This window comes from Strix aluco, chromosome 4 (genome assembly GCF_031877795.1).
Source record: "Strix aluco isolate bStrAlu1 chromosome 4, bStrAlu1.hap1, whole genome shotgun sequence".
In the NCBI taxonomy this organism is placed as follows: domain Eukaryota; kingdom Metazoa; phylum Chordata; class Aves; order Strigiformes; family Strigidae; genus Strix; species Strix aluco.
This window is the reverse complement of record NC_133934.1, coordinates 49,259,277-49,281,815: the sequence shown is the minus strand read 5'-3', so window position 1 is coordinate 49,281,815 and position 22,539 is coordinate 49,259,277. Positions and strand designations below refer to the sequence as shown.

The following is a 22,539-nucleotide window of genomic DNA, read 5'->3' as shown; positions in this document are numbered from 1 at the left end:
CTTTTTTCATAAAATAGACTAAGAATAAAAATATTTTGGACTGGAAAAGATCAGAAAAGCCGTTAGTACAACAGCCATAAATTGAAAAACAACCGAGCAAGAGCCCATTTTGTAATGTTTATGGTGGTTTTGACTGCTATAGGTGTCTGATAACTCCTTTCTAAGAGGAGACCCCCAGTTCTGGAAAAGAAAATTTTAGGTCTATTTTCATTTTTTTTAATGGGAAAAAGAATAAACAGCAGTATTGGGGGAAAAAAATTTACATTATTTCCAGACTCAGTGAACTTCTGGTAGTTCTGGTCTTCAATTAATATGGTAGGGAGTTCACTTTGGCTTGTTTCCAGTGACTCAAATGATCAACATATTTGCCTACAGTCCCTTTCTCACTTAAATCAAGTTGCAAGCCTTACGCTAAGGGTATAATGGTTGCCACATTTCCCTGTGCAATCAGTATACTGTCAGTTCTCATTGTGTTGTGAAGTGTTTCAGGATTCCTTGAATATGAAAGACGCTATATAATTTCTTTTCCATCTGAGCAAATAAAGGCTGTTTTAAAAAATGAAGTAATACATTCCTCATAATAATAAGTGTAGTAATATGAACTTTTGCTCAAATAAACAACCTTATCTGATGTTTTATGTTGTCAAATTGAAAGGCTTTTGTATAACAAGTTAGTTCGCAGTTACTACTACACATTGCCAAAAATATCTTATGTGGTGCTGAGTAAAGATATAGTGCTTTCTTTGTTGAGATCTTTAAATACACGTGTTTTCTGTGAATAAGGAGTGCATTTTTGTTTAACAGAATGCACATCAAGAGGATCTCATCAACAAGAAATGCAGTTCTGAGCTGCTTTGGCTAAGTTTACAGCCACTGGAAACCAGAAAAGTTGGTGTAATTTTTACACCGGTTGACTACAAAAGAGTAACTTCCATTATTTTAATCAGGTAAGCCAAGTTTCAGTTCTAAGTGAGAATCAAACAACTCAGTGTAAAAATGAATTTGCCAGATCTTGGAGCAAAGACAAATGGTCAAAATTTCAAAGTCAGAATACCTCCAGTTTAATACAAATTGCTTAAAGGGCCTTTGTGCCTTATGTCCTAGTCTTTAAAAAATAGAGCCTTTTTTTCTTGATATGCGATCAGTGGGTTATAAAATGCGTATGAATGTACTGGGGCAGTTTTGAGTTAAGAGCACAACACATTGGGTGGCTGTGCTATTTTCAACTTAACTCCATAATGATAGGAATTAAGTATCCAGTGAGTAATGTGCAGCCACACATTGATTATCTCTAAAGGAAGAGAGTTTATGGAAGAAGCAACCATTTTTACTTGGTGGCACTGTTGTTATCTGGTGGCAGTGGTCACAAAGCTTGATCCTTCACTGTGTGAAATGCAATGGCCACTGGTTCTGGAGTGATGCTGACTGTATTTAGGGGAAACCTATCCAGGTGTGGCCAGTGATTCCGTTACTGAAACACTGTTGTCTTGGATTGGCACTTAGATAGCAAAGCCATGATTTTGCAAACTTCCTTTGTGTTTTAGTGGCTGATTGCTTGATTTTTATATTACGGCAGAAACAACTTGACTGTTCTGGACGTGGTCTATGTAGAAGGCTTTGGAGCCAAAGAATTGCTTAAAGTAGGGGGAAGATTACCTGGTGCAGGAGGATCACTTCGATTCAAGGTGCCAGAGGCTACACTGATGGACTGCAGACGACGTGAGTAAGAATAAACAGGTCTCTGATTTCATAGCTGTCTGTGTTACTCTGCAGTGGTACTGGTACGGTACAGTAATGTTAAGTAAAGAGAATGTTGAAACAGAAAAAGCTGAAGAGCTTGGTCATGAGAGGTGTCGATTCTGTTTTCTCAAAACACTGCCTGAGGATAGTTATAAATTCTAGAAACACATTACTGCAAAACAGTCTGTATTAAAATATTGTTCACTTCTGGATTTTTCTATTAGATTGAAAGTAAAAATAACAATTTATTTATAAACTTAAAAAAAATTTAAGCACTGTAAAATAATTATTCTTTTTTTTTCTTTAAGAACTGAAAGACAGCAAGCAAATTCTATCCATTACGAAGAACTTCAAAGTAGAGAATATTGGGCCTCTTCCTATAACAATTTCATCAATGAAAATCAATGGTTACAGTTGCCAAGGATATGGATTTGAAGTATTAGACTGTCAGGAATTTTTCCTGGCTCAGAACTCATCACGAGAGATCAGCATTGTGTAAGCACTAACAAATTTGCTGACAAATTAACTTAAGTGGAAATTTGAAATAATTAATTTCAGTAACAGATACTCCAATAGCACACAAAATTTGGTGAGCTTTGAATATAAATTTCGTAAGCATTTCCCTTTTTCAGTGAGGGTAATACTAACAAATTGATAATAGAATAATAATATTTCTTTATAAGACTCATTATTTTTAAAAAGCAACATACATGCTTTTATCAGTGCATTATGAAGTAATAAATTAAGGAGTTGTCACAATAAAAGAGTAAGAAATGCTTTGCCACTGTTTTTTTATTTGATTGTTATTCTCTAGCTTGTTCCAAGTAGCCTGACCACAATCTAGTTGTGTTTTCCTAACATTGCACATAGTCTAAAACTGATTCTCTTTTAAAATCCTGTTGAGTTAAAATCATGACTTAAACATAAGTTTTAAGTATTACAGTTGCTGTAACATACTGTAATACTGTAACATTAGTTACTATATTACAGTAACTGCAGTTTCCAATACAACAAGCATCACCTCTACTGATTGAAAAGACAAGTCATACTTTCTAGCTGTACCCATGGCATTCAAATACAATAATGATATGGGTCAGGGAAATAAGTGGAAGAAGAGACAAATCTGATGTTTTCTTCTGCTTTCCCTATCTTTCTAGCCTTGTTCTAGACTTAGCCTAGTACCTGGCCCTTTCCGAAGCAGTGCTGCCTATACGCTTGACAACTGTGCTTTTGGTAAAGAGTGTTTTGCACATGATCAACTCATGTTAACCTCCTTGAAATAAGGAAAACAAGCCACAGTAACGAGAGTATTGTGAAGAGTCGCAATAAAAACACATATTTTACTGTTTGAAGATGACGTCAAAGTCTTACCTCTGTTAGATGCTAATGCCATCTGTGTAGTCTAAGCAGACAGTAGTGACTTATTTCATTGTCTTTTTTTCATATTATTAAATCAGAAGTTATTTTGCATTTTTTGGTATCAGTGTGTCTTCAAAAAATGACATTCAGCCCAAAAATGGAAAAATAACACCAGCTCTGTCTGCTTTTCCTGACAGATTCACTCCTGACTTTACATCTTCGTGGGTGATCCGGGAGCTTACACTGGTGACTGCTGCTGATTTGGAGTTCCACTTCACGCTCAACGTGACTCTTCCTCACCACCTGTTACCACTGTGTGCAGATGTGGTGCCAGGACCCAGCTGGGAAGAGTCTTTCTGGAGGCTCACTGTCCTCTTTGTAAGGTAATGCTTTCAGGGCCCCTGCAGCAGTTTGAAAGGGACATGTCAGTGAAAGATCAGCAAGCATTTTTGGCTTGTGTTAGATTTTTAGCAGTGGTAGGGCCTGAATCTCTACTGCATCACCTGAGAGTCCTTCCAGCTGGCTGTGACAACTTAGGTGTGACACAGTAGCTGGTGATGGAGTTGTCAAGCATTTCTTGCTGCTCCTCCTGATAAACGTCCATGTCAAGGCAGCAAAGAAAAAGGGCTAGGATACTGCCACAGGAATACCCAGTGGATACTCCCCTTTCTAGAAGGCTTACTCCCCCTGCAGTAGAGACACACATGTAATGTATTAGTATCTGAATGTCAAAAATAGAATCGAGCTGACAGGTAGATTAAGTATTTTTGGCAAATTAACATAAATTTTATTTATGAAGTTTCAGACAACCAAGTGAGGACCTGCTTTTCCTTCTGCTTCTTTCCTCCTTTCACTTGTTAAAAAATATTCATGCTTATTGTTAGCTTTTGCTAGGCATACTGCTAAACAGGCTGTCCCAGAAAGATGATTTGGCTTGTGTTAGCTGACTCATTGGTTGCAATGGTAAACTGCTTTTAAGAAGACTGTACCTTTGTACAACAATTAACAGTTCTGCTCCTATGCATATTCTTTTTCTTGGTCTTCCTTTACTAACCTTTCACACTGTGTAGTGTGAACTGAATGTTGTGTTTGTCACAGATAATGTCTGGTGCTTTCATCACACCAACCCTGAATTCCTACAGTCAGTACTAACAAGCAGTGAGTGTGAATGTCATGGTGATACATATATGTGCTGGTGCATACCACACTGTGGTTCCGCTTGCATTGTTGTTTTGACACTGAAAACAGAGCACAAATGAAGCAACAATAATGACCATGTTACATGGTTCTAGATACAACAGAAGGAGACTACAGAGATCTGAAAAATCAGGAATTTCTCATTCTGTTTTCCTGCTGACAAAATTTATACTGTATGATCAAGAAGGTGGTTAGATGAATTACAAAGATTTTTGTGTTGATCAATTTATATTTGGTGCAATTAATACACCGGAGAGAAAGGATATTTTACAGCTTCAGTTTTAGTTCAGAAGCATGGTGGCATTTGTGCCAACATTTTCTCTAAGAAAAGAAAGAGACAGTATTAAATAAATATCAGAATAATGACATAACAATAATGAATGAATAGAAGGTACTCAGAAGACTGGTAAGTATCATACTATGATATATTGCCATTGTGTTGTAGTGAGACTTCTAACTGATCTTCAAATCAAGTATTAGCTGGTTTAGAACGGATTTTTTTCTTTGTTAGATTTTTTTTTTTTAATTGTAAAGCTTATGGCTGAGTTACTTTATTGAGAGAATAACCTGCAAGGGCTATAAGGAAAAAAGGAAAAGAAAAGACTGTTAAAACTGTTATTTATTTTAAAGTGTATTTTGCGTTTTCTCATCTGTCATCTTACTTAGAATTTACTAACAAAATATTTGAAAGGTGCATCTTGTTAGAAAGTTTTTAATTTTCACTGAATACTCCAGAAAATTGTAGACACCGGTATCCGTTGTTTTCTTTGGCAGTTTGTCCCTGCTCGGAGTGATTCTGATAGCCTTCCAGCAAGCCCAGTATATCCTAGCAGAGTTCATGAAATCAAGACAGAGGCCAAATCCTAGTTCTTCACCGCAGCAGAACAGCAACTCTGTTGACGTAATCAGCTCTGATTCCTACAAGTAAAATACTTTTTTCTTCTTTTGAATTGCGTTTTTTTGTACCCTGTTTAATGTGGAGTGATGTTTTCTGTGTGTTTGTATTTTGATATTGCTGTGGGCTGGTTTAGAGGAGACAGTGTTCGAAGCAACCTGTTTCAGAGAGCCTTCAGTGTTGTGGTGTATATTCATCTCTACAAAAGAGAAATGGAAGAACTCAAGGGTTTGTTAATCTTGTATATTGTCAGCAGTGCATAGGATAAAAATTGTATGATGGAAGTAAAGTTTACACCATGTGCGGCAGCTGTGGAAAGAATGGAAAATGCATTAACAGTCCTCAAATCTGACCCTCTTGGGTGGTCAGTTAGGCACTTACTGAAGCATGTAAGTGTGTTTGAAGTCTGGGCACATACTTAGTCTTGCTCAACTCCCACTAAAATCAGAATGTGCTTACCTGGGATGATAAATTGAAGACCTAATGCAGTTTCACAGCTTGTGAATATGTCCCCCTTTCTTTTCTTACAATAATATCCCATAAAACAATTCATGATAGCTTCGTAGATAAAAGCAAATCTCAAATAATTTATTTTTCCTCTAGGGGAAGCTGCAAGACGTTTATGGATTCTTATAGCTCCTCCGATAAAGGTAAAGGGAAGGGCTTCCTGTCTGTAGGCACTTCTTCCAGCCGAAGTCAGAATGCAGCAAAGAGAAGTCCTGCGACCTACAGTCACTCTCAGAAGAAACACAAATGTTCAGTTTACTACAGTAAGCAGAAACCAAACACAGCAGCTGGCAGTGCCATTGCAGCTACTGATGAGAAACAAAATCAGACTGCGGAGAACCAAATCTCAGCACCGAAAGAGGACATTTGCACTGATGTTGTCAGTGAGAACTGGGTAACTCTAAAATATGCAAATGGCATAAATGTTAACAAGAATTTAACTCTTCCAGAAAACTTTCTGGGTAAAGAAGAAAGTGCACTGAAAAATACAGTTCTTATTAAAAATACTTCTTCAGAGTGTGATCTGAAGGAGGATCTTCAAACATGTATGTTTCCTAAGGAAACTAACCTTAAAACTTCAGAAAATCTAGTTGAGCTCAAAGAACAGGAGTTCTGTCCTGTGAAGATGTCCAAGAAGCTACCCGAAAGTCACTTGTCCAGAAATTCACCTCAGCAACAGCCGGAACTACAAGAAATTTCTAGGAAAAATAGTGGTAATGTTTTTTGCAATTTCTGTCAATTGAAATTATTGGGTGAAATCTTCAGTTCACTGTGATCAGGATTTTGTCTTTTGCATGGGACAAGGAGATGAGGTGTTTCTTATGTGTTCACTATGATTTATCTGTTTACATTCCTAAGGAAACAGCTTGCATTAAAAGTTGTTTCATAAATCATAAATTTGCCTTGGTTTACAGATCTCAAGCTTGTGCTGTAGCACTTTCATGGTTAAAATACTTGATGTCATAGAGCTGCTTATAAGACACCAATTGCCCTTGTCAAATATTCAGAAACATCCCAGTTTGCAATTTTCAGGTCCGCTGCAAATCTGATGCCTGATTTTTAGAGTCACCAAGTAAGCATGTTCAGTACTGGATATTCAGAACTCCTTTGATAAAACCATGTAAAATAATAAAAGCTGACATCAGAGTATTGTGAAATTATATTTTGTAGGAATCCACAGATCAGCATTTCTCTTAGTAACTGCATAGCTATACTTTTTATCTTGGCTTTTTTTTTTTTTTTTTAATTGTGGAACTAAGCTGCCTGGGAAGTCTTACCTCTTAATGTCACAACTCAAAATTTTAAGAGCAGCCCAAGAGCACCTGGGGGAGATCAAGAGCAGGGTAGGAGAATGCATCCTCTGGAAGCTTGGTTTTACTTAGGCACTCAGCAAAGCAGCTGAATGCTGAACTGGCAATTACTGTAGTTGTGACAGAATTTATTTAATGAGTGAGCCATCATAGAGGGATTTCAGGCCCTGCTGTAGTGTGCAGTTGTTATGCTGGGCCTGTTGCTTCCCCTTGTGTCATTATCTGTGAGATACAGTGGGTACAAGTGTAATCCTCTCAGGTGGAGGCAGGATAATTTCACTCATACTTACAAAGTACTTGACATTCTTCATGTGCTCCTAAACTGCAGTGTTGTTCATTCTTTGCTTTGAATTAGGAAATCAGATGGGGGTGGGGGGAGGAATCAGTAATTATGTCTTATTACGTGCACAGGGAAGTAACTTTGAATACAGGCTGTGGAAGTCATGGTTATACATAAATGAATTGCGAGATACTAGACTTACTTTCACTGACAAAACTTCCACCTTGAGTGAGTGTTTCGGGAGTACTGACAATTACTTGTATTTGGTGGTAGAGCACTACAGGTAATCTGTGGCATTTTCTATTAGCAGTTGTGGTTTTCTGCGCTGTCAGAGTTGTGAGTATTTCTCTGTTTCAGGAAGTTTGGTAGCATAAATGAAGTCTAAAAAGTACCATGTTGCAGTGTTTGGATCTTTATTATAGTTGCAGACCTGGTTTTGTGCAAACAGGGAGTCTTCAAGACCTCAGGTACTCGAATGTTTGTATGCTGAAGAGCAACAGAGTGTTTTTTAGAGCTCTGGCAGCCTCCTGTGCTTGGTGTCTCTGGTGTTCCATTCACATGGACTCCTTTTGCAGTTATTGTGACTGTCAGCTCCAGAGGGGAGAGGGTGGCTGACTCAGAGCTAGGATGTTGTAGTTGGTTGGTAGATGGGAAACTAAAAACTTTTGGGTGAGCCTTTCCCATTTGAGAAGACCAGTTAGCACAATAAGCGATGGCATTTCTCATGCAAAATGGCTGAGAGTCTTAGTAGCAGATCACTGTGGATGTATTGCAGATACCTGAGATACCTGGAACTGATCAGAGCTGAAGTTAATTCTGTCCTGTCCAGGATTGGCCGGGCCCAGGCAGAGGACTGTGACTCAACTGGGCAAATCAGCTAGTTGTTAAGGCAGGCTTCATCTCATTTTCTTCATCTCCTGGATTTTATTATACAAGAATAATTCTTATTCCATACAAGCATCTCAAGAAGATGAATTTTAAACTTGGAACTCATCCTGGAAAAAGGATGACTTCCCTTTGTCTTCATAATGAACGCAGAGAGCATTTCAGAGACGTAAAGCACTAAATAAAGGCTGTCCTTATTTTGATCTACCCATTTTTGAAAAGTCTTCCCCACACCCAGCTTGCAGGTTTTTTTCTGTTTGTTTTTTAGCCCAGTATTCTCTGGCTTCACATTCTACCTTACAGACCCATGGCTGGGATCCAAATAGCTCAAATTCAGATGAGATGAGCAGGACTTGGGTAATTTATGCATGTGCTAGGAGTGGTGTGCCCATGCGCATGAATCAATACAGATCTACTTTTTGCAACTGTTCTAAGAATTTTTATACAGCATTAGCTTTTGATACTGAAATTTTCAGCATCATCAGTCTAGAGGTTAGTCTCTTAGTGTTTTGGAAAGCAACACGATTCTGTTTTTAAAGAAAAGTATAAGATATTGTGGTTATGATTGGATGTCCATTCCTTTCCCAAGCAAACATGTTACTGTTTAATTGTAGGGAATAGCCAGCAAGTGCCTCTCAGGAATGAAACAGAAAACTGTGAGACTTTAAAAAAGCAGATCAACCTAAAGCCTTCCATGGAGAAAAAGATTAATAAAGGACCTAAGGAAGAGACTCCATGCTGCACAAAAGAGGAGATTACTTCTTCTGAGGTTTGTACTATGATCTTTTCAAATTTAAAATGATCTTTTTGTTGTTTATTTATATATGTATGCACATTGTTGTTTATATATGTTTATATGCATGTGTATGTAGGAACTTTTATGGACAGTCACAGATCTGAAACACTGTAAATCAGATGAATGAGGAAGTATGCGGATGTGCTGTCTCACATCTGTTGCATAGTAAAGCTGCTTTGTAGAACGATGAACAGTTTGGGTAAAAATTAAAACAGTCCTTGTATTGTGATATTGGCCGTATCACAACCAGAGAAATTCTTTGTTATTGTCGGAGCAGGCACAAACATACTGGAATCCAATGCCAGGTGTCAGCCACAGTAATGATGTGGGAATGTACTCCAGAGGGGAGGTGTCCTTGCATATTTGCCTTCATTCGCAGTCATGATCTCCAAATGCAGGGCTTTGCATCAGAAATTTGCATTTGAGAGTACAGCAGGCAGAAGCCCCTTAACAGATTGTGAAGCCGCTGAGAAGCATCATTCTTCACCCCTGGTTTCTGAGCATGATAAACACAGCATACTATACCTCCGTTGCAGGCAGTGTAAAACACTTAAAGAACCAGTAATTTAGATTATGTTTGTGTCCTGTCTACTGGATAAGAATTCCATGGCAAAAAGGTGTAAGGAGGAATTGCTTACCATGCTTGAGGAATATGTATCAGAAAAGACAGGTTCTAGTCTTGTTTTGGGAACTGTTGTTACAAACCTTTTTCTGTGTGTGGCTGATGGTGCTCAGTTTGCTTCTTGCCTTTTTTAAAATGACTATTATTTGTTGGTTAACTTACCCCATAATTTTCTCTGTTGTAATTCAAATGAATGCCCCCCCCACACCCCCCCAACTGCTGAGGAAAGGGAGGATTTATTGCTGCTGAACTTGCACACAAACTGATCATAAATCTGGCAGATGTTTTTTGTTTTTAGCACATTGGGGATTTTATTGACTGCTTTCCTTTTTCTCCCCCTATTTTTTTTATTTCCCTGGAAGTCAGAGCTAGATGATGTGAGAGAGGAAATGCTGTCATTGGGAATTCAAAAATTTCTCTCTCATCATCTCTTGGTGTCTTGAAGGACAGAGTCTTGGAAACACTGGTCAAATTGATGGTGCTGGAAAGAGGATGTGCTGTGGAAAGGGCACAAATCATGAAGTAACTATGCATTTGGGTCACATTGTCTTGTCCAGAGAAATTTAGCGAGAAAAATCCAGTGGAGTTCATCTACTGAGTTAACTTCATTTTATAATGTATGTATTGTCTCAGCTCATATTTTTATCTTTAGCAAGAAGATGCATATAGGAAGAAGAAACCTCAGGAGAAGAAGGAAGGAAATGTACCAAATATGAATTGGAATAGAAATAGAACATCTAGAAAAAATAAGAAAAAGAACATTAATATATCTACAAGGTATGTATTGCCTCATCAAATCATGAAGAAATACAGAGTTTCTGTAATGTTTCTGCACGTTTTGCATAGTACATTAGGCATGATTGCTTTATCTATTTAAATAAACACACTTTAATCCTGTCCTGAGCTTTTTATTTTAAGAATGTGCAGTACTAAGTATCACCAGCAAAAAGTAAAAATTTCCATTTGTAAATCTATATGTATATAGACACACCCCATTCTGCATAGCAGTGGTTGCTCTCTGTTATAGTCTGGAATTTGCTGTCTCTGAAGTTTGGATGGTTAGCTTCCTTTCCATTGTGTATTGTATGGATAAAATCCAGTCGTGTATTCTCTTCAGTGAAAAAACGAAAACAAAATTGTTGAAATGATTCCACTTTCAGGAGAATCATCTGCTATACTGAGTGACTGAGGGAATGTTGTCTTCTAGTAGTTTTGGAAGAAGAAGAGAAATATGTAGAAAGAGACAGTGGCTTGCATTTTTGCCATAATGATTAAAAAGATTAGAGCAGCACTAGGCTCAAAAGAATATTGAGAGCGCCTTGGGAAGTTACTTTTATTTTTCTCCCCTGAGGTTTCTTTAAATGCATTTCTAAAGTCAGCTGTAAACTACTCTTATTTATTTCTTCATGCATTTTAAATTTATTGTTTGGATTGTTGTTAAAAAATACTAGTTATAAACTGCTGCTAGAATAGAAACACTTAAGAGGAGAAAATCCACCTCCTTCCCCTCCCCCAGCCCTTTGAATTAAGGTCATGATCCTACAAAACCTTCACAGACTTAATTTTTATTGCAAGTGCTCCTATTGAGATCAGTGGACATAACAAGGAGATTGTAAATCTGAAGGGGCCATTATAACTCATTATAAATAAATTATTATTCATTGTGTAGAAAGTCAGCACATGTGTAAATTTTTGCAGGATGCACACCTTTGTAGGTAGGAAAGATAAAAAATGGAAGTGAAATCCTGAAATTCGGTGTCTGTTCCTTGAACTGATTCAGCAGTTGCTACTTCCTGAGTTAAGATGTAACCATTTCCTTCCTGTAGAAACTTGACAGCTGGATTTTATTCATTTTCCTTAATATACTCTGATTACAATATTGGATCCAGGTATTTCAGTTTTACTAGCAAAAATTTAAAGATTACTTCAGATGATGGTTTTATTGTAGTTACAATTATGCCCGTGAAATAGACATAGGGCACATTTTTCAGTGTATCTAGATCTTCGTACAGTGCTAGACTGTGGATATCACTATAACATCTGATTGCCTGCTGCAAGTGCATTAAAGAATGGAGTTTAACATACACACATTATTTTGCTTCTCCCCTGAGAAGTAGTCTGTGTGGTGGGATATTGCATTTCGGGAAGGGTTTAGTTAGGTTTCTGTAAAGTTGGGGAATAAGACTTCTAAACCTCTTCCTTGCCCTGCATGCATCCTGCCTCAGTAGCCATGTGAGTTCAAGTGTTTAATGCCTGAAAAGGAAAATGCAGCCGAAATGTAAAATGCAAACATGTTTCTTTGGGTGTGGTTGTATTAGGGTCCCTGAGCAGAATGAGTTGAAGCATATGTGCAGTGAATTTGAAAGGCCGGATCTGAGAGCAAATATTGGAATAAGAGCCTGGTGTCCTCAGGGTAACGGGGAAAACTGTAAAGCAGACCAAAAAGCTGGAAGCTTGTCTATACAAGGAGAAACAGGTACGCAGTCTTAATTGTCTTAAATGGGGGAAGAAATGTAATGTGGGTTTTGTGGCAGTAGATCTGTATTCTTCCCTTGAGAGACTTGTGCTTCTCTGCCTTTTGAACTGTGACTTGAAGATGGCAGGCTGGCATGATGCAGTGCCTGAAATAATACCTGCTCGCTTCTGAAGGGCTCCGCACGTTTTCTCTGCAGGGTTGGTTGGTGGTGCAAATCAGAAGATGAATTAGTCTGAAGCCATAATCCATCAGTCCTGGGTGAAGGACTGACAGTCTGCTTGTTTTCAAATTAAAGCTGGAATTAACTGAAGCAGCTGTATTGCAAAGGCCACCTTTAGAATAAGCAGGTCATTTTTATAAACCATCACAAGCTTAGGTACCTGTTTCCTGCCTTTCTGTCAGGATTTTAATCAGCTGTTTTCCCTGGCTTTTGGGAGAGGGCTGAAGAAGGTATCAGGGTTTATAGGATTCTCCTTTGCCTCTGTACTTGGTCTGGCCTCCGGTCCCAACCACGAGCAGCACTCCGCACCAGGCCTGCCCCGTGCGGGGGCAGGCAGTCGGCTGTCGCGAGCCCACCAAGGTGCTGGCGGCGCTCCTGGTCGGGACCGGAGGGGTTTTACCCACAAGGGTTGGTTTTTTTTTTCCTATCTTATTTTCTTTCCCCTCTTTGCCCTGTTGAGAAAAAGGGGGGAAGGGGGGGGAAGTGATAGAGCAGCTTGGTGGGTACCTGGCATTTAGCCAAGGTCAAACCACCACAGTCTTCCTGATGAGGTAATGAAAAAGAAGAATCTATCACTTATGAATTCATTACTTGCAACATTTGTTATTGCTTTTAAGTATGCATGTTCCTACAGCCAGGATATGTTTCATGATTAAAATATTAAGTATATGTTTCAAAGAACAGTATGGGCTTCCTATTTCAAACTGTTTCTTCTAGCTGCACTGTATCTTCACTTGCATTCATTGTACTGGGGATGTTGTGTAGGTCATAAGCTCCTCTTGGAAGGGGCTGGTATGTTTATCTTGAGGCTATCAGTAAACATTGTTTTCTGTCCTATTATGAGTAAATTCAGAGAATCCATGTAAATTCATGTGTCAGATGACTTTCACTAATCTTCAGCTGAAGGACTTTCTTAAATGTTTTGTGTTGGGTTTTTTTTTGCAACTTCTTTAGAAAGCTTTTTTCAACGGTCCAAAAAGAAGTGTTTGGAGAAATTCTGTTCTGATTCAAGCTCAGATTGTGGAAGTTCATCGGGAAGTGTTCGTGCGAGTCGTGGGAGCTGGGGTAGCTGGAGCAGTACCAGCAGTTCAGATGGAGATAAAAAGCCCATGATTGCTGCCAGGCATTTTCTTCCATCTAGTAAGTTCTGCAAATACCACCTCTAATCAGTAGTGGGCAGAGTTTCAGCCTTCGTCCTGAATGGAAAGGGGTACTGTGGCATGGGGCACGTAACTCACCTTTTATAGGGCACCTCTCAGAAACAGGAGGAGAGATTTAAAGAACTTGGTACTTGAAAAAAAAAAGAAAGTACCACAAGTTTTGTGGAGATGAAGATGTGCTGTCAAGCTACAGAGAAAGTGTCATCCTCCTCCCTGAGAAAGCTGCGCAATTAGTTTTCATGGAAAGATGGAAGACCTGAGAGTCACTAGTCAAAGCAATTTTTGACTGTGAATTTATGTTACATCACATTGTTCTCTTAAATATTATAGCTATTTAAGAAATCCACAAATGAGGAATGTGTGAAAGCAGTTTAGATCTGAGGATGCTGGGATTAGATAGCTGTATTCGAGGCATAAGTAGCCAGGAGACCTGAGCCACTTGACTAGTATGAGAAATGGAAACTGTGGTTCATTACTGCAGTTTTGGGAAAGTCTGAATATCATTAAAACAGTTGAAAGCCTAAACCCTGTCACTGCCATCACTATCCAGATTGATGTAGCACTAGAGGTAAATTTTAAAGAAAGTGGTGAAGTGACACAAGTAAACCTACCTTTGAGTACCTGAAAAAGCTGTTTTGAATGATTTCAAAAGACCCATATACTTACATGTGTATTTGTATATGTATGAAACTTTACATTACCGAAGGATAGTATGTGTTATATCTGAACCTGCGATCTAATAGATAACGGATTGTGTGTACATTACTTTTCTGTTTGTTCAAATTGTAATGCCTCTTAAAAAAAAAATTTGGTAGTAATAAGGAACCTTTCCATTAAAAGTGTGGTAATCACTTAAGTCATAAAATACATTTAAGACCATGTGGGCGTAGATAGCATGCTTTGAAATTAATGCAGTTATAACTTGATTAACACCATTGATTATTCTGTTTGTGTGTATGTATATTCTGTGCATACTTCTTTTTTTTAGGATCTTTGATTTTCACAGTCATTCTTTTCTTTAGGAGAGAATATTTCACAAAATGATTTTCCATCTGAAACTCCTATCACTTTAAATCTGTCTCATAACATCTGCAATACCAGGTAAAAAATTTGAATCTACACCTATAAGACATTAAAGAAACACCACCAACTTGAAATCTTGTCTCCATTTGATAAATTAACCTACCTGTTACCTTGCCATTTTTTGTGATCATGTAATTGTACTTACTAGTTGGAGGAAGAAGAATCTTCTTTGTTACAGGAAAAGATATATGCAAAATGGATTATGCTGAGGAAATACAATAAATGCTTCCAAAAGTAAAATAAAATTGGGGGGAAAAGGAAATGTTTTTTTCCCTCTCATTTCTTCCAGATCTTAGCAACTTCCTACATTTTCATTACTACTTAGTTATATTAAAGTAATAATGGTTTAAAAATAAAGGTGGGAGTGAGACTTTCAAGTTGATGTTATTCTTTTAATGGGAATAATGTTCTCCTAGGATATACAGCATGAAAGGTGATTTCCCCCCTCCCCCACATTCCTTTCTACCTCTTTAGTAGAGATAGCATCTCCAATTTTTATTACTACGAATCCTCACTTCTCATTCATGACACTCTGTTTCTACTAGCAGAAGTAATTTAATCCTTTTCCTCTGGGATTCTGGTGCTTGGAAATGTTCCTTTTCCATTCATATTGACTAGTTTATTTGATGGGATTCAATGAATATGCAATCAATGTTCATGTGTGCCTAGGTGTCTTCATGCATATAAAAGTAAACTTGCCTGAAAGTTGTTGGGACCATTGAAATGTTATGAGAGATCCTACTTATCTCCACAGACTATAGCTTGGTTTCCACTTTTAGAGAAGATCTGTAGAATTAATTTGCAATAGGTTGCTACTTGGATAATAAAAGTGGGGTGATTAAGATGTATTAATTTTGTTCATTTTGCATGTGTAATAAGTAGCTGGCTTTTAAATGGAAAAAAATGTAAAAAAATTGCACAGTGGTTAATTCAAAATAAGAAAAATCAGGAAAGAGTGGGAAAGCAATAGCAATTGTGATGTTCATTAGAATATTTTTTTGTATCTCTGTATATTTCCTTTGAAATAATTTGGATTATGAAACATAACAGTGTCTAGACTTAAGAAATTAAATTTTCTTTTCATTCAGCAGAGAGATGAACAGCATCCCCCAATATCCTGAAACCTTGTGTCCCAATTTCACTGACATAGCTGCAGATCCTGACAAAAATAAAGGTCAGTTACTTTTATTAACAACTGAAGCTTTTTTTTGCACACTTCGTCACACAGTTTCAGTGGTGTTGTTAATAACACTTGTATACACCAACTTGATAGACATGTTTTTAATAGAACTTGACTTACTTCTAAACAAGAGCAAAGTTAGCAAACAAAAGCTTATAACCATGGCATTTTTTGCTGCATTTTCTCTGTGTGAAGACAGCATTTAGCTTTCAGCTCACTTTTTAGGTATTCTTTGTTTTTCCTCCTCTTGCTTTGCACAGATTTATGTCCAAAAGTAATGTGGTTGCGAGATCAAGAGCACTGGTTGCTGTGTTTAAAATAAAGCTCAGCATCAAATTGGATATGGCCATTTTCCTCTCTAAATTTCCACAGTCAGGACTTGTTCTCTTTGAAAGCAATAATGAATGAGGTTAGGTTGAGCTGTTAAAACTCTCTGAGTTTTCATTGTTTGTATCTGTACTGGGTCTGGCTGAGCCGGAACTGGTTTTCCCCTGTAGCAGCCCTCATGGTGCTGTGTTTTATGTTGGGAGCTGGCAGGGTGTTGATAGCACACTGGTGTTGTGGCTACTGCTGAGTAGTGCTTACACAGCACCAAGGCTCTTTCCAGCATTTCCCCCCCTCAGTGGGATGGGGTGGGCAAGATCTTGCGGGGGACACAACCAGGACAGCTGACCCAAACTGACCAAAGGGATATTCCATACCATATGACGTCTGCTCAGTATAAAGCTGGGAGAAAGGAGGAAGGGGGTGGGGTCACCCTTGGTCCTCCGAGGCAACCACTACGCGTATTGGAGCCCTGCTTCCTGAGAAGGCCCGACATCGCCTGTTAATGGGAAGTAGAGAATAAATCTGTTTAGGTTTTTTTTGCTTCCATGCGTGGACCTTTGCTTCGCTTTGCTTATATTAAAACTACTTTTGTTTTACCCACAAGGGTTGTTTGTTTTTTTTTTTTTCTTATCTTATTTTCTTTCCCCTCTCTGCCCTGTTGAGTAAAAAGGGGGGAGGAGGGGGGAAGTGATAGAGCGACTTGGTGGGTACCTGGCATTTAGCCAAGGTCAAACCACCACAGTATCTCAAAGGGAAGTACTGTTAACTTGTTGAGTGGGTTTCATAAAAGCTGCAGGCTACATGGTGAGGTGTAGTTTGAAAGCTGGTTAGGACACATGGTCCTTTGGGCAGCAGAACTGCCTGCCCATGGCTGTCCCTTCTGCTGTCAATTTAACCTCTGTCTGGTAGGATACAAATGCTGATTAAACTTTTTCTGCAGTAGCAATACATTCTATCATGTGAAATAATGAAATAGAGCTCACTTTGCAAATGTTGTCTCATGGAAATTGCTAATTTGGATTTTTTTCTTTCCCCAGCTGCCTGTTCTCACAGAGTTGATAGGAACCAAGTATCTGTGGGCAGTCAGGGCACTCAGTCTGTAGAGAGCAGCACAATGAATATCTGCCCTAGGGGCTAAATACAGCCCTAACGAGTTCACGTATTGTTTGCTCGTGAATGGCTCTTGTCTATTAAAATCCCGACCCTATTCCTGCTGCATTCATGCAGTTGGACTTCAGAGATGGTTTCTGACTGATGGGTGGGGGTGTGAAGAAGGGTGCCGCCTTGGCGCTGGCAGCTGATGACTTAAGGACTCTCTGTAGGAATTTCTTGCCCTGTTGTGTTCAATTTCAGATTCTTGGTTCAAGTCTTTTTATATATATTTTTTAACAAATAGAAATTTTGAGCTTTGTTTAAAGATGGACATTCATCACAAAAAAATTAGATCGGTTAGTAATTCTGGATTTTTTTATCACGCATACAGACCTCATTGTGGATCTGAGAATAAAGTGTCATTCAGAGTTTGTGGAGCTGCCTTCCTGTTGTTCTGCATTTCATTCCCTTTTCCCTTTTTAGGTCTTTACCCAACAGGAGACTTGTGGCCTGCCCAGCCAGTCTGCCTGACAAACAGTTTAAACTACAACCTTGAGAATAATATACCATGCATGATCCAGGAAACTCCCTCTGTTCACAACAGGCAAGTTATGTTTTATGTAAACAGTACGGGGTAATGCTTTGTTCAGGTTTCTGTGATGCAAAGGACTGTACTTGAGCTTACCTTAGAATATTTGTGAGGCAGGTGAGTAGCTAAAGTAAAATTCTTGCTGTCACTTCAATCTTAGTTCTAGTTGTTTATGCTCTTCCATTAGTATGTTATGATTAATTTTGCTAAGACAAATTCACTGGTGTTCCTGCTCATATAGAGATACTCCAGAACTTCTTTCAAATTTAGTTAAATACTTTTTGGAAAGCTGTTACTTTCTTCCACTTCTTTTGCACAGCCAGGCAGAGGGCCTGGCTTTTAGGTTTGTTGTCCTCTTGCTAAATGCATAGCTTCTGTGTATCATGAGGTATGTTATGCAGTGTGTACTCTTGTTAAATGGCATGAGCAGACATTGTTAAATAAAGGCAAATAGTCCAATTTGAACGTGGTGTAAGGATACAAGTTGGTCCGACTATTTCAGGCTCTGTGTAGGTTTGGGTTGATCTTCCTTTAGTAATGAACTTGAGTAATTCTGGTACTTTAGACACTGCACACTGCAAATTTTACTAATGAAAGATGCACCACAAACTAGTGAGAAGAAATACTCTGCCACCACACAGCAGTGAAATATGGTCGGTTCTCCAGGTCATATCCTGTCATCTGAAATGAGAGAGTGGTAACTCAGAAATGCCCAAGTGATGGTCTTGTGATCCTAACCAGCCTGCTAACCTCAGTTCTAACTGTCATGTCAACAAACTGCAGCCCTAATGATTGGGAGCAGTGGCCAGGAGTCTGTTCAGCTCTTAAGTCAGATGAAATACATGGTGATTTATGGCAGATTATGTATTATGCTACTTTGCGTTCATATGCCCATCTCAATTTGAACTTTGTATGCAAAACTACATTCATATGTAGTAGTGATAACTTATGATAACCTTTTGCCTGAATAGTAGAACTGAATTAGCACAACATGAAATCCTTTTATGTGCCTACCTTGTCCGGACTAGGTCCAGATTTGGACTTCTTCAGGCTCACTGCATAGCAGGACTTGTTTCACTTCTGATATATCTTTAAGAATTACTTTTGAAAAGTCTTCTTGAAATTCTGAAATTATTTTAATTAAAACAAATACAATCCCTACAAATTAATGTGTAGTTTAGAAAACATAATTGTTTAACAGGACTTTAATGCATGTGATAGGGAAAGTAGAAATGCCCATTTTAATTGCTATTCTTAAGCATTCAAATGCTTGAGGATGCGTTACATTTTCTTCTATTGCAAATCACATTGGTTCACTCTCTATCTACCATTACCACTGCTGTGGGAAAGAAGTACAATTATTTTCTTTATACAGAGGAAGAAGTTGAACCCAGTTAGGTGTTGCAGGACTCTGGTAGCTGGTCATTACAAGTTGTTCATCCTCCCAGAGGAAAAAGAACTCAGTGAGAGAATCGCTGTGATTATGCAGTGGAAGAGTAGATCCTGGCAGAATTGGCAAGTGGAATGTGGAAAGCCTTGTCATCAGTTACAGGCATCTTGCATCCAACAGCTTTACATTAAATAAGTATTCCTAAATATTTTTCAGAAGTTCTGTGGATTGTTTCTGACAGCAGATTTTTCTTTTTCTTGAGACAGCTTCATTGACTGGAACGCAGCTTGTGACAGCCAGTTTTCCAACATGTATTGTCCACTAGAGATGAATGAATATGGTGCTTTCCCAGAAGGTAGGATGAAATAAAGCATATGAATTACCACTGAGCATGTTTTTTACTCTCACCTTTTGTAGAACAAAAGTCTGAGCTTGTCTATAAACATCTGGGCATTCATTGCTTAAGCAGACTTCACAGTTTCCAGCTGACTGGGTGCTCTGTAGTAATAAACAATGTCTGCATGTGGTGGATGAGAAGGCTGATCTTCCTATGGAGTTATTCAGCCTGAAAAGCCAGTATACAGGACTCTGAGAGGGAATAGAGAGAAATGCTTGTGACCACAGTATTACACAAATCTTTCTGCACAATTTTCTTTGTTTCCCGTCTGGCAGACTTCTGCCTTCCAGTGTGTGAAACAGAGCGCCTCTTGTGACCAATTACCTTTCCAGGCTAGAGTTTCTTGGCTTGGGAAGCACACTGGCAGCAACCTAGAATCCTTTAGCATTACCTAAGCAATAATTAAAGGTCAGGCTACAGTATCACAGGCAGCACGGTGATCCCTCGGGTGCTTAGAGCTGAGGCATGTTGGCAGTGAAGCCTGGGTAGGCTCTGCCATGCACGTTCTGTGGCTAATAAAGACACTGTTCTCCAGTAGACAGGTTGCCAACTCTTTATCCCATCCCTCTGATAGCAATTTGTTAGTGGGTCCCTAATACAGAATGGTAGTCTTGTTAACAGAAATTGTTAGTCTGTGCTGCTGTGCTGCCCTGAAGCTGCCTGAAGACACTGAAGTCTGAGGCTGGTTCTGGCCTGGCTCACTCCAAGAGGATTCAGTGTTCCTCCACAGAAATGTTAGTAGTGTTTATATAGCAAAAGCCTTATTTTGTCTTCCTGCTTTTATAAACTACAGAAAACATGAACTACCCCAGTAGCTTCCCAGGTACTGCAGCAGTGCAGAATACTGCCTTCATTGACCAGAACTGTCCCTCCACCTGGAACGCACCTCCCAACATGCCACCTACCTGGGAGCCCGCCAGTTACGTCAACTCCACAGTGAGTATTGTCGCCATGAGGCGCTGCCTTCGTGTGCCTCTTCAAAGCCTTCCCAGTGTATTCCTGTCTTTCCCCTACCTGTTGCTCACACGTACCTCATGAATCATTTCAGTAGCCTGATGTGTGTATTTGATGCTGGCATTGGTAGCCTGGCTTTTTCCCAGCCGTTGGTCAAGGTTGTTACTGGACCTTGTCTGTGAAATTGTAAGAGAGATCCTTTTGCCTGAAGATTGACTAAAATCATCTTACGTGTGGAAAAATATTTTGGACTTACATAGTCTACTGAGACTTTTTCCTATCAAAATCAACCTTTCCAGATGAGGGTAAAACACAAAAAGTGCTGACAGCAAAACCCAAAGAGATTTGGAAATTGTAGAGCTGAATGGACAGCTGCTCTCAGTGACTTTGACAGGTTTTTTTGCTAGGTAATCCAAGTGATTTAAGCTGGATTTGTGCAGATTTCTGAATGCTGACTTTGACCTGTTAACGCTCCAGACTAGCCGTGTTTATGTCATCCCATAGTGCAATGTAGTGACTTCAGTTCAAGGTGGTCTTTAATTGTAACCACCTTCTCTTCTGCTCATATTTCAAGATCTTCTATTTTAGATTTTTTTTTTTATTTACAGTAGGTTTATTTTGAATAAAACTAACCAAATAAAGCAAGAAATATTTCTTACTGCAAAAATGAAAATTCTGCTATGTTAAAAAGTGGCAAAACTGGTAGAAGACTGTTTCCTAAAATAAACATGGCTTTATTTCATATTTTATTCAGGAATGCCAGGAAACACAGAAGGTAGAGATTGGAAAATACATTAGATAATTCAGTTCATTTCCCTGGCGAGCTTTTCCCTACAATACATTTCAGTGTTTCATTCAGTTTTAAAAGTCCCAAGACTTCCATGACCTTCTCCGAGAGACTTCCTCACAGACTAACACATCTTGCCCTCCAGGAGGTTCTTTATAAGCTTTCGAAATTTTCTAACAAAATTCCCTAGCTCCCAATTATAGTCTCTTTTCCATACTGAATATCCCTTTCTGCTCCCGGCATGCATAGTCTTTCAGTACTGACACGTACTTCAACCTTTTTCTTGTCATTTCTTAGGCATCCTTCTCTTTTAATTTTAACTCTCAAAGCATGCATGATGCTCTTCACGTGTATTCTGTTTCTCCCTTATTTCTCTTAACAGCCTGACCAGAACTGAATATAGTATTCCTGTTAGTGTAATACCGATGCTGTGCAGCGAGGAGCTCATATGGCTTTATTTAGCAAAGTGCCTTTACACACATACGCTAATGCTGCTGTAATATTTTCGGCAACCATATTGCTTTGTAAACTCATCTGCAATTTCCTACTTGTGCATTTCCTAAGTTCTCTGCATAAATGTCACTTTCTCCTATTTAGTACTGGATTTCCTTATTTTCTTTGGCAAATGGTCCATTTTGCAGTTTCCCATACTGATTTTTTCTTGCTCTACAGCCCTACCTCTCAAGCACCCGAAGCTTGTCTCCAATGTCTGGACTTTTTGGTTCCATCTGGGCACCTCAGAGTGATGTTTATGAAAGCTGCTGCCCTGTCAGTGCCACGACCCAACATTCAACCCACGTGGAGAACCAGGCAGTTATGTGTAAGCAGGAATACTATCCAAGGTTTAACCCCTTCCGTGCCTACATGAACTTGGACATATGGACTACAGCAGCCAATCGAAATGCAAATTTCCCACTTTCGAGGGACTCGGGTTACTGTGGAAACATGTGAAAGGAATTTGATTTAAAAATGTGAATAAAGATGCTTGCAATTTTGATTACTAGAGTAAGCTGGTTGTTGAATAGATTACAATGTTGGTGGATATTTTGGCACTTTTATATTGAAAATAAATTTTTTTTACTGAAGTCTGAGCATTCAGTGCATTTTAAAAAGCAAAGCATATTCAGGACACTGTTATTGTCAGGTGAAGGCTATAAATTTAAAACTTAATTTTTTTCAAGAATAAGGACAGTATTAGGTTCTTAAAAGCATCCATGAACCTGTACTGCACGTGTTTCTTCTGAAGTTTACGTACTGTGGTATAAAGTAGGAGTGGTTTAACATTTGTAGGTA

The 22,539-nt window shown here is 38.7% G+C and overlaps 1 protein-coding gene across 8 annotated transcripts in view; it reads left to right on the top strand.

Moving 5' to 3' along the window:
- TMEM131L (transmembrane 131 like) overlaps nt 1–22,331 on the top strand; it is an 83,432-nt gene extending 61,101 nt beyond the window's left edge. For 6 of the 8 annotated variants that reach the window (XM_074822983.1, XM_074822982.1, XM_074822987.1 and 3 more), the window contains 16 exons: nt 805–947; nt 1,577–1,719; nt 2,049–2,235; nt 3,297–3,482; nt 5,071–5,220; nt 5,795–6,411; nt 8,788–8,942; nt 10,244–10,368; nt 11,910–12,067; nt 13,242–13,427; nt 14,470–14,548; nt 15,619–15,704; nt 17,613–17,733; nt 19,375–19,463; nt 20,299–20,441; nt 21,919–22,331. In XM_074822983.1, coding sequence (XP_074679084.1) covers nt 805–947; nt 1,577–1,719; nt 2,049–2,235; nt 3,297–3,482; nt 5,071–5,220; nt 5,795–6,411; nt 8,788–8,942; nt 10,244–10,368; nt 11,910–12,067; nt 13,242–13,427; nt 14,470–14,548; nt 15,619–15,704; nt 17,613–17,733; nt 19,375–19,463; nt 20,299–20,441; nt 21,919–22,197 — 2,847 coding nt within the window. In that variant the 3' untranslated portion in view covers nt 22,198–22,331. The remainder of the gene's footprint in view (nt 1–804; nt 948–1,576; nt 1,720–2,048; nt 2,236–3,296; nt 3,483–5,070; nt 5,221–5,794; nt 6,412–8,787; nt 8,943–10,243; nt 10,369–11,909; nt 12,068–13,241; nt 13,428–14,469; nt 14,549–15,618; nt 15,705–17,612; nt 17,734–19,374; nt 19,464–20,298; nt 20,442–21,918) is intronic. The other 2 variants (XM_074822986.1, XM_074822985.1) reach the window with 1 other exon arrangement.
- Nucleotides 22,332–22,539: the final 208 nt, after the last annotated feature.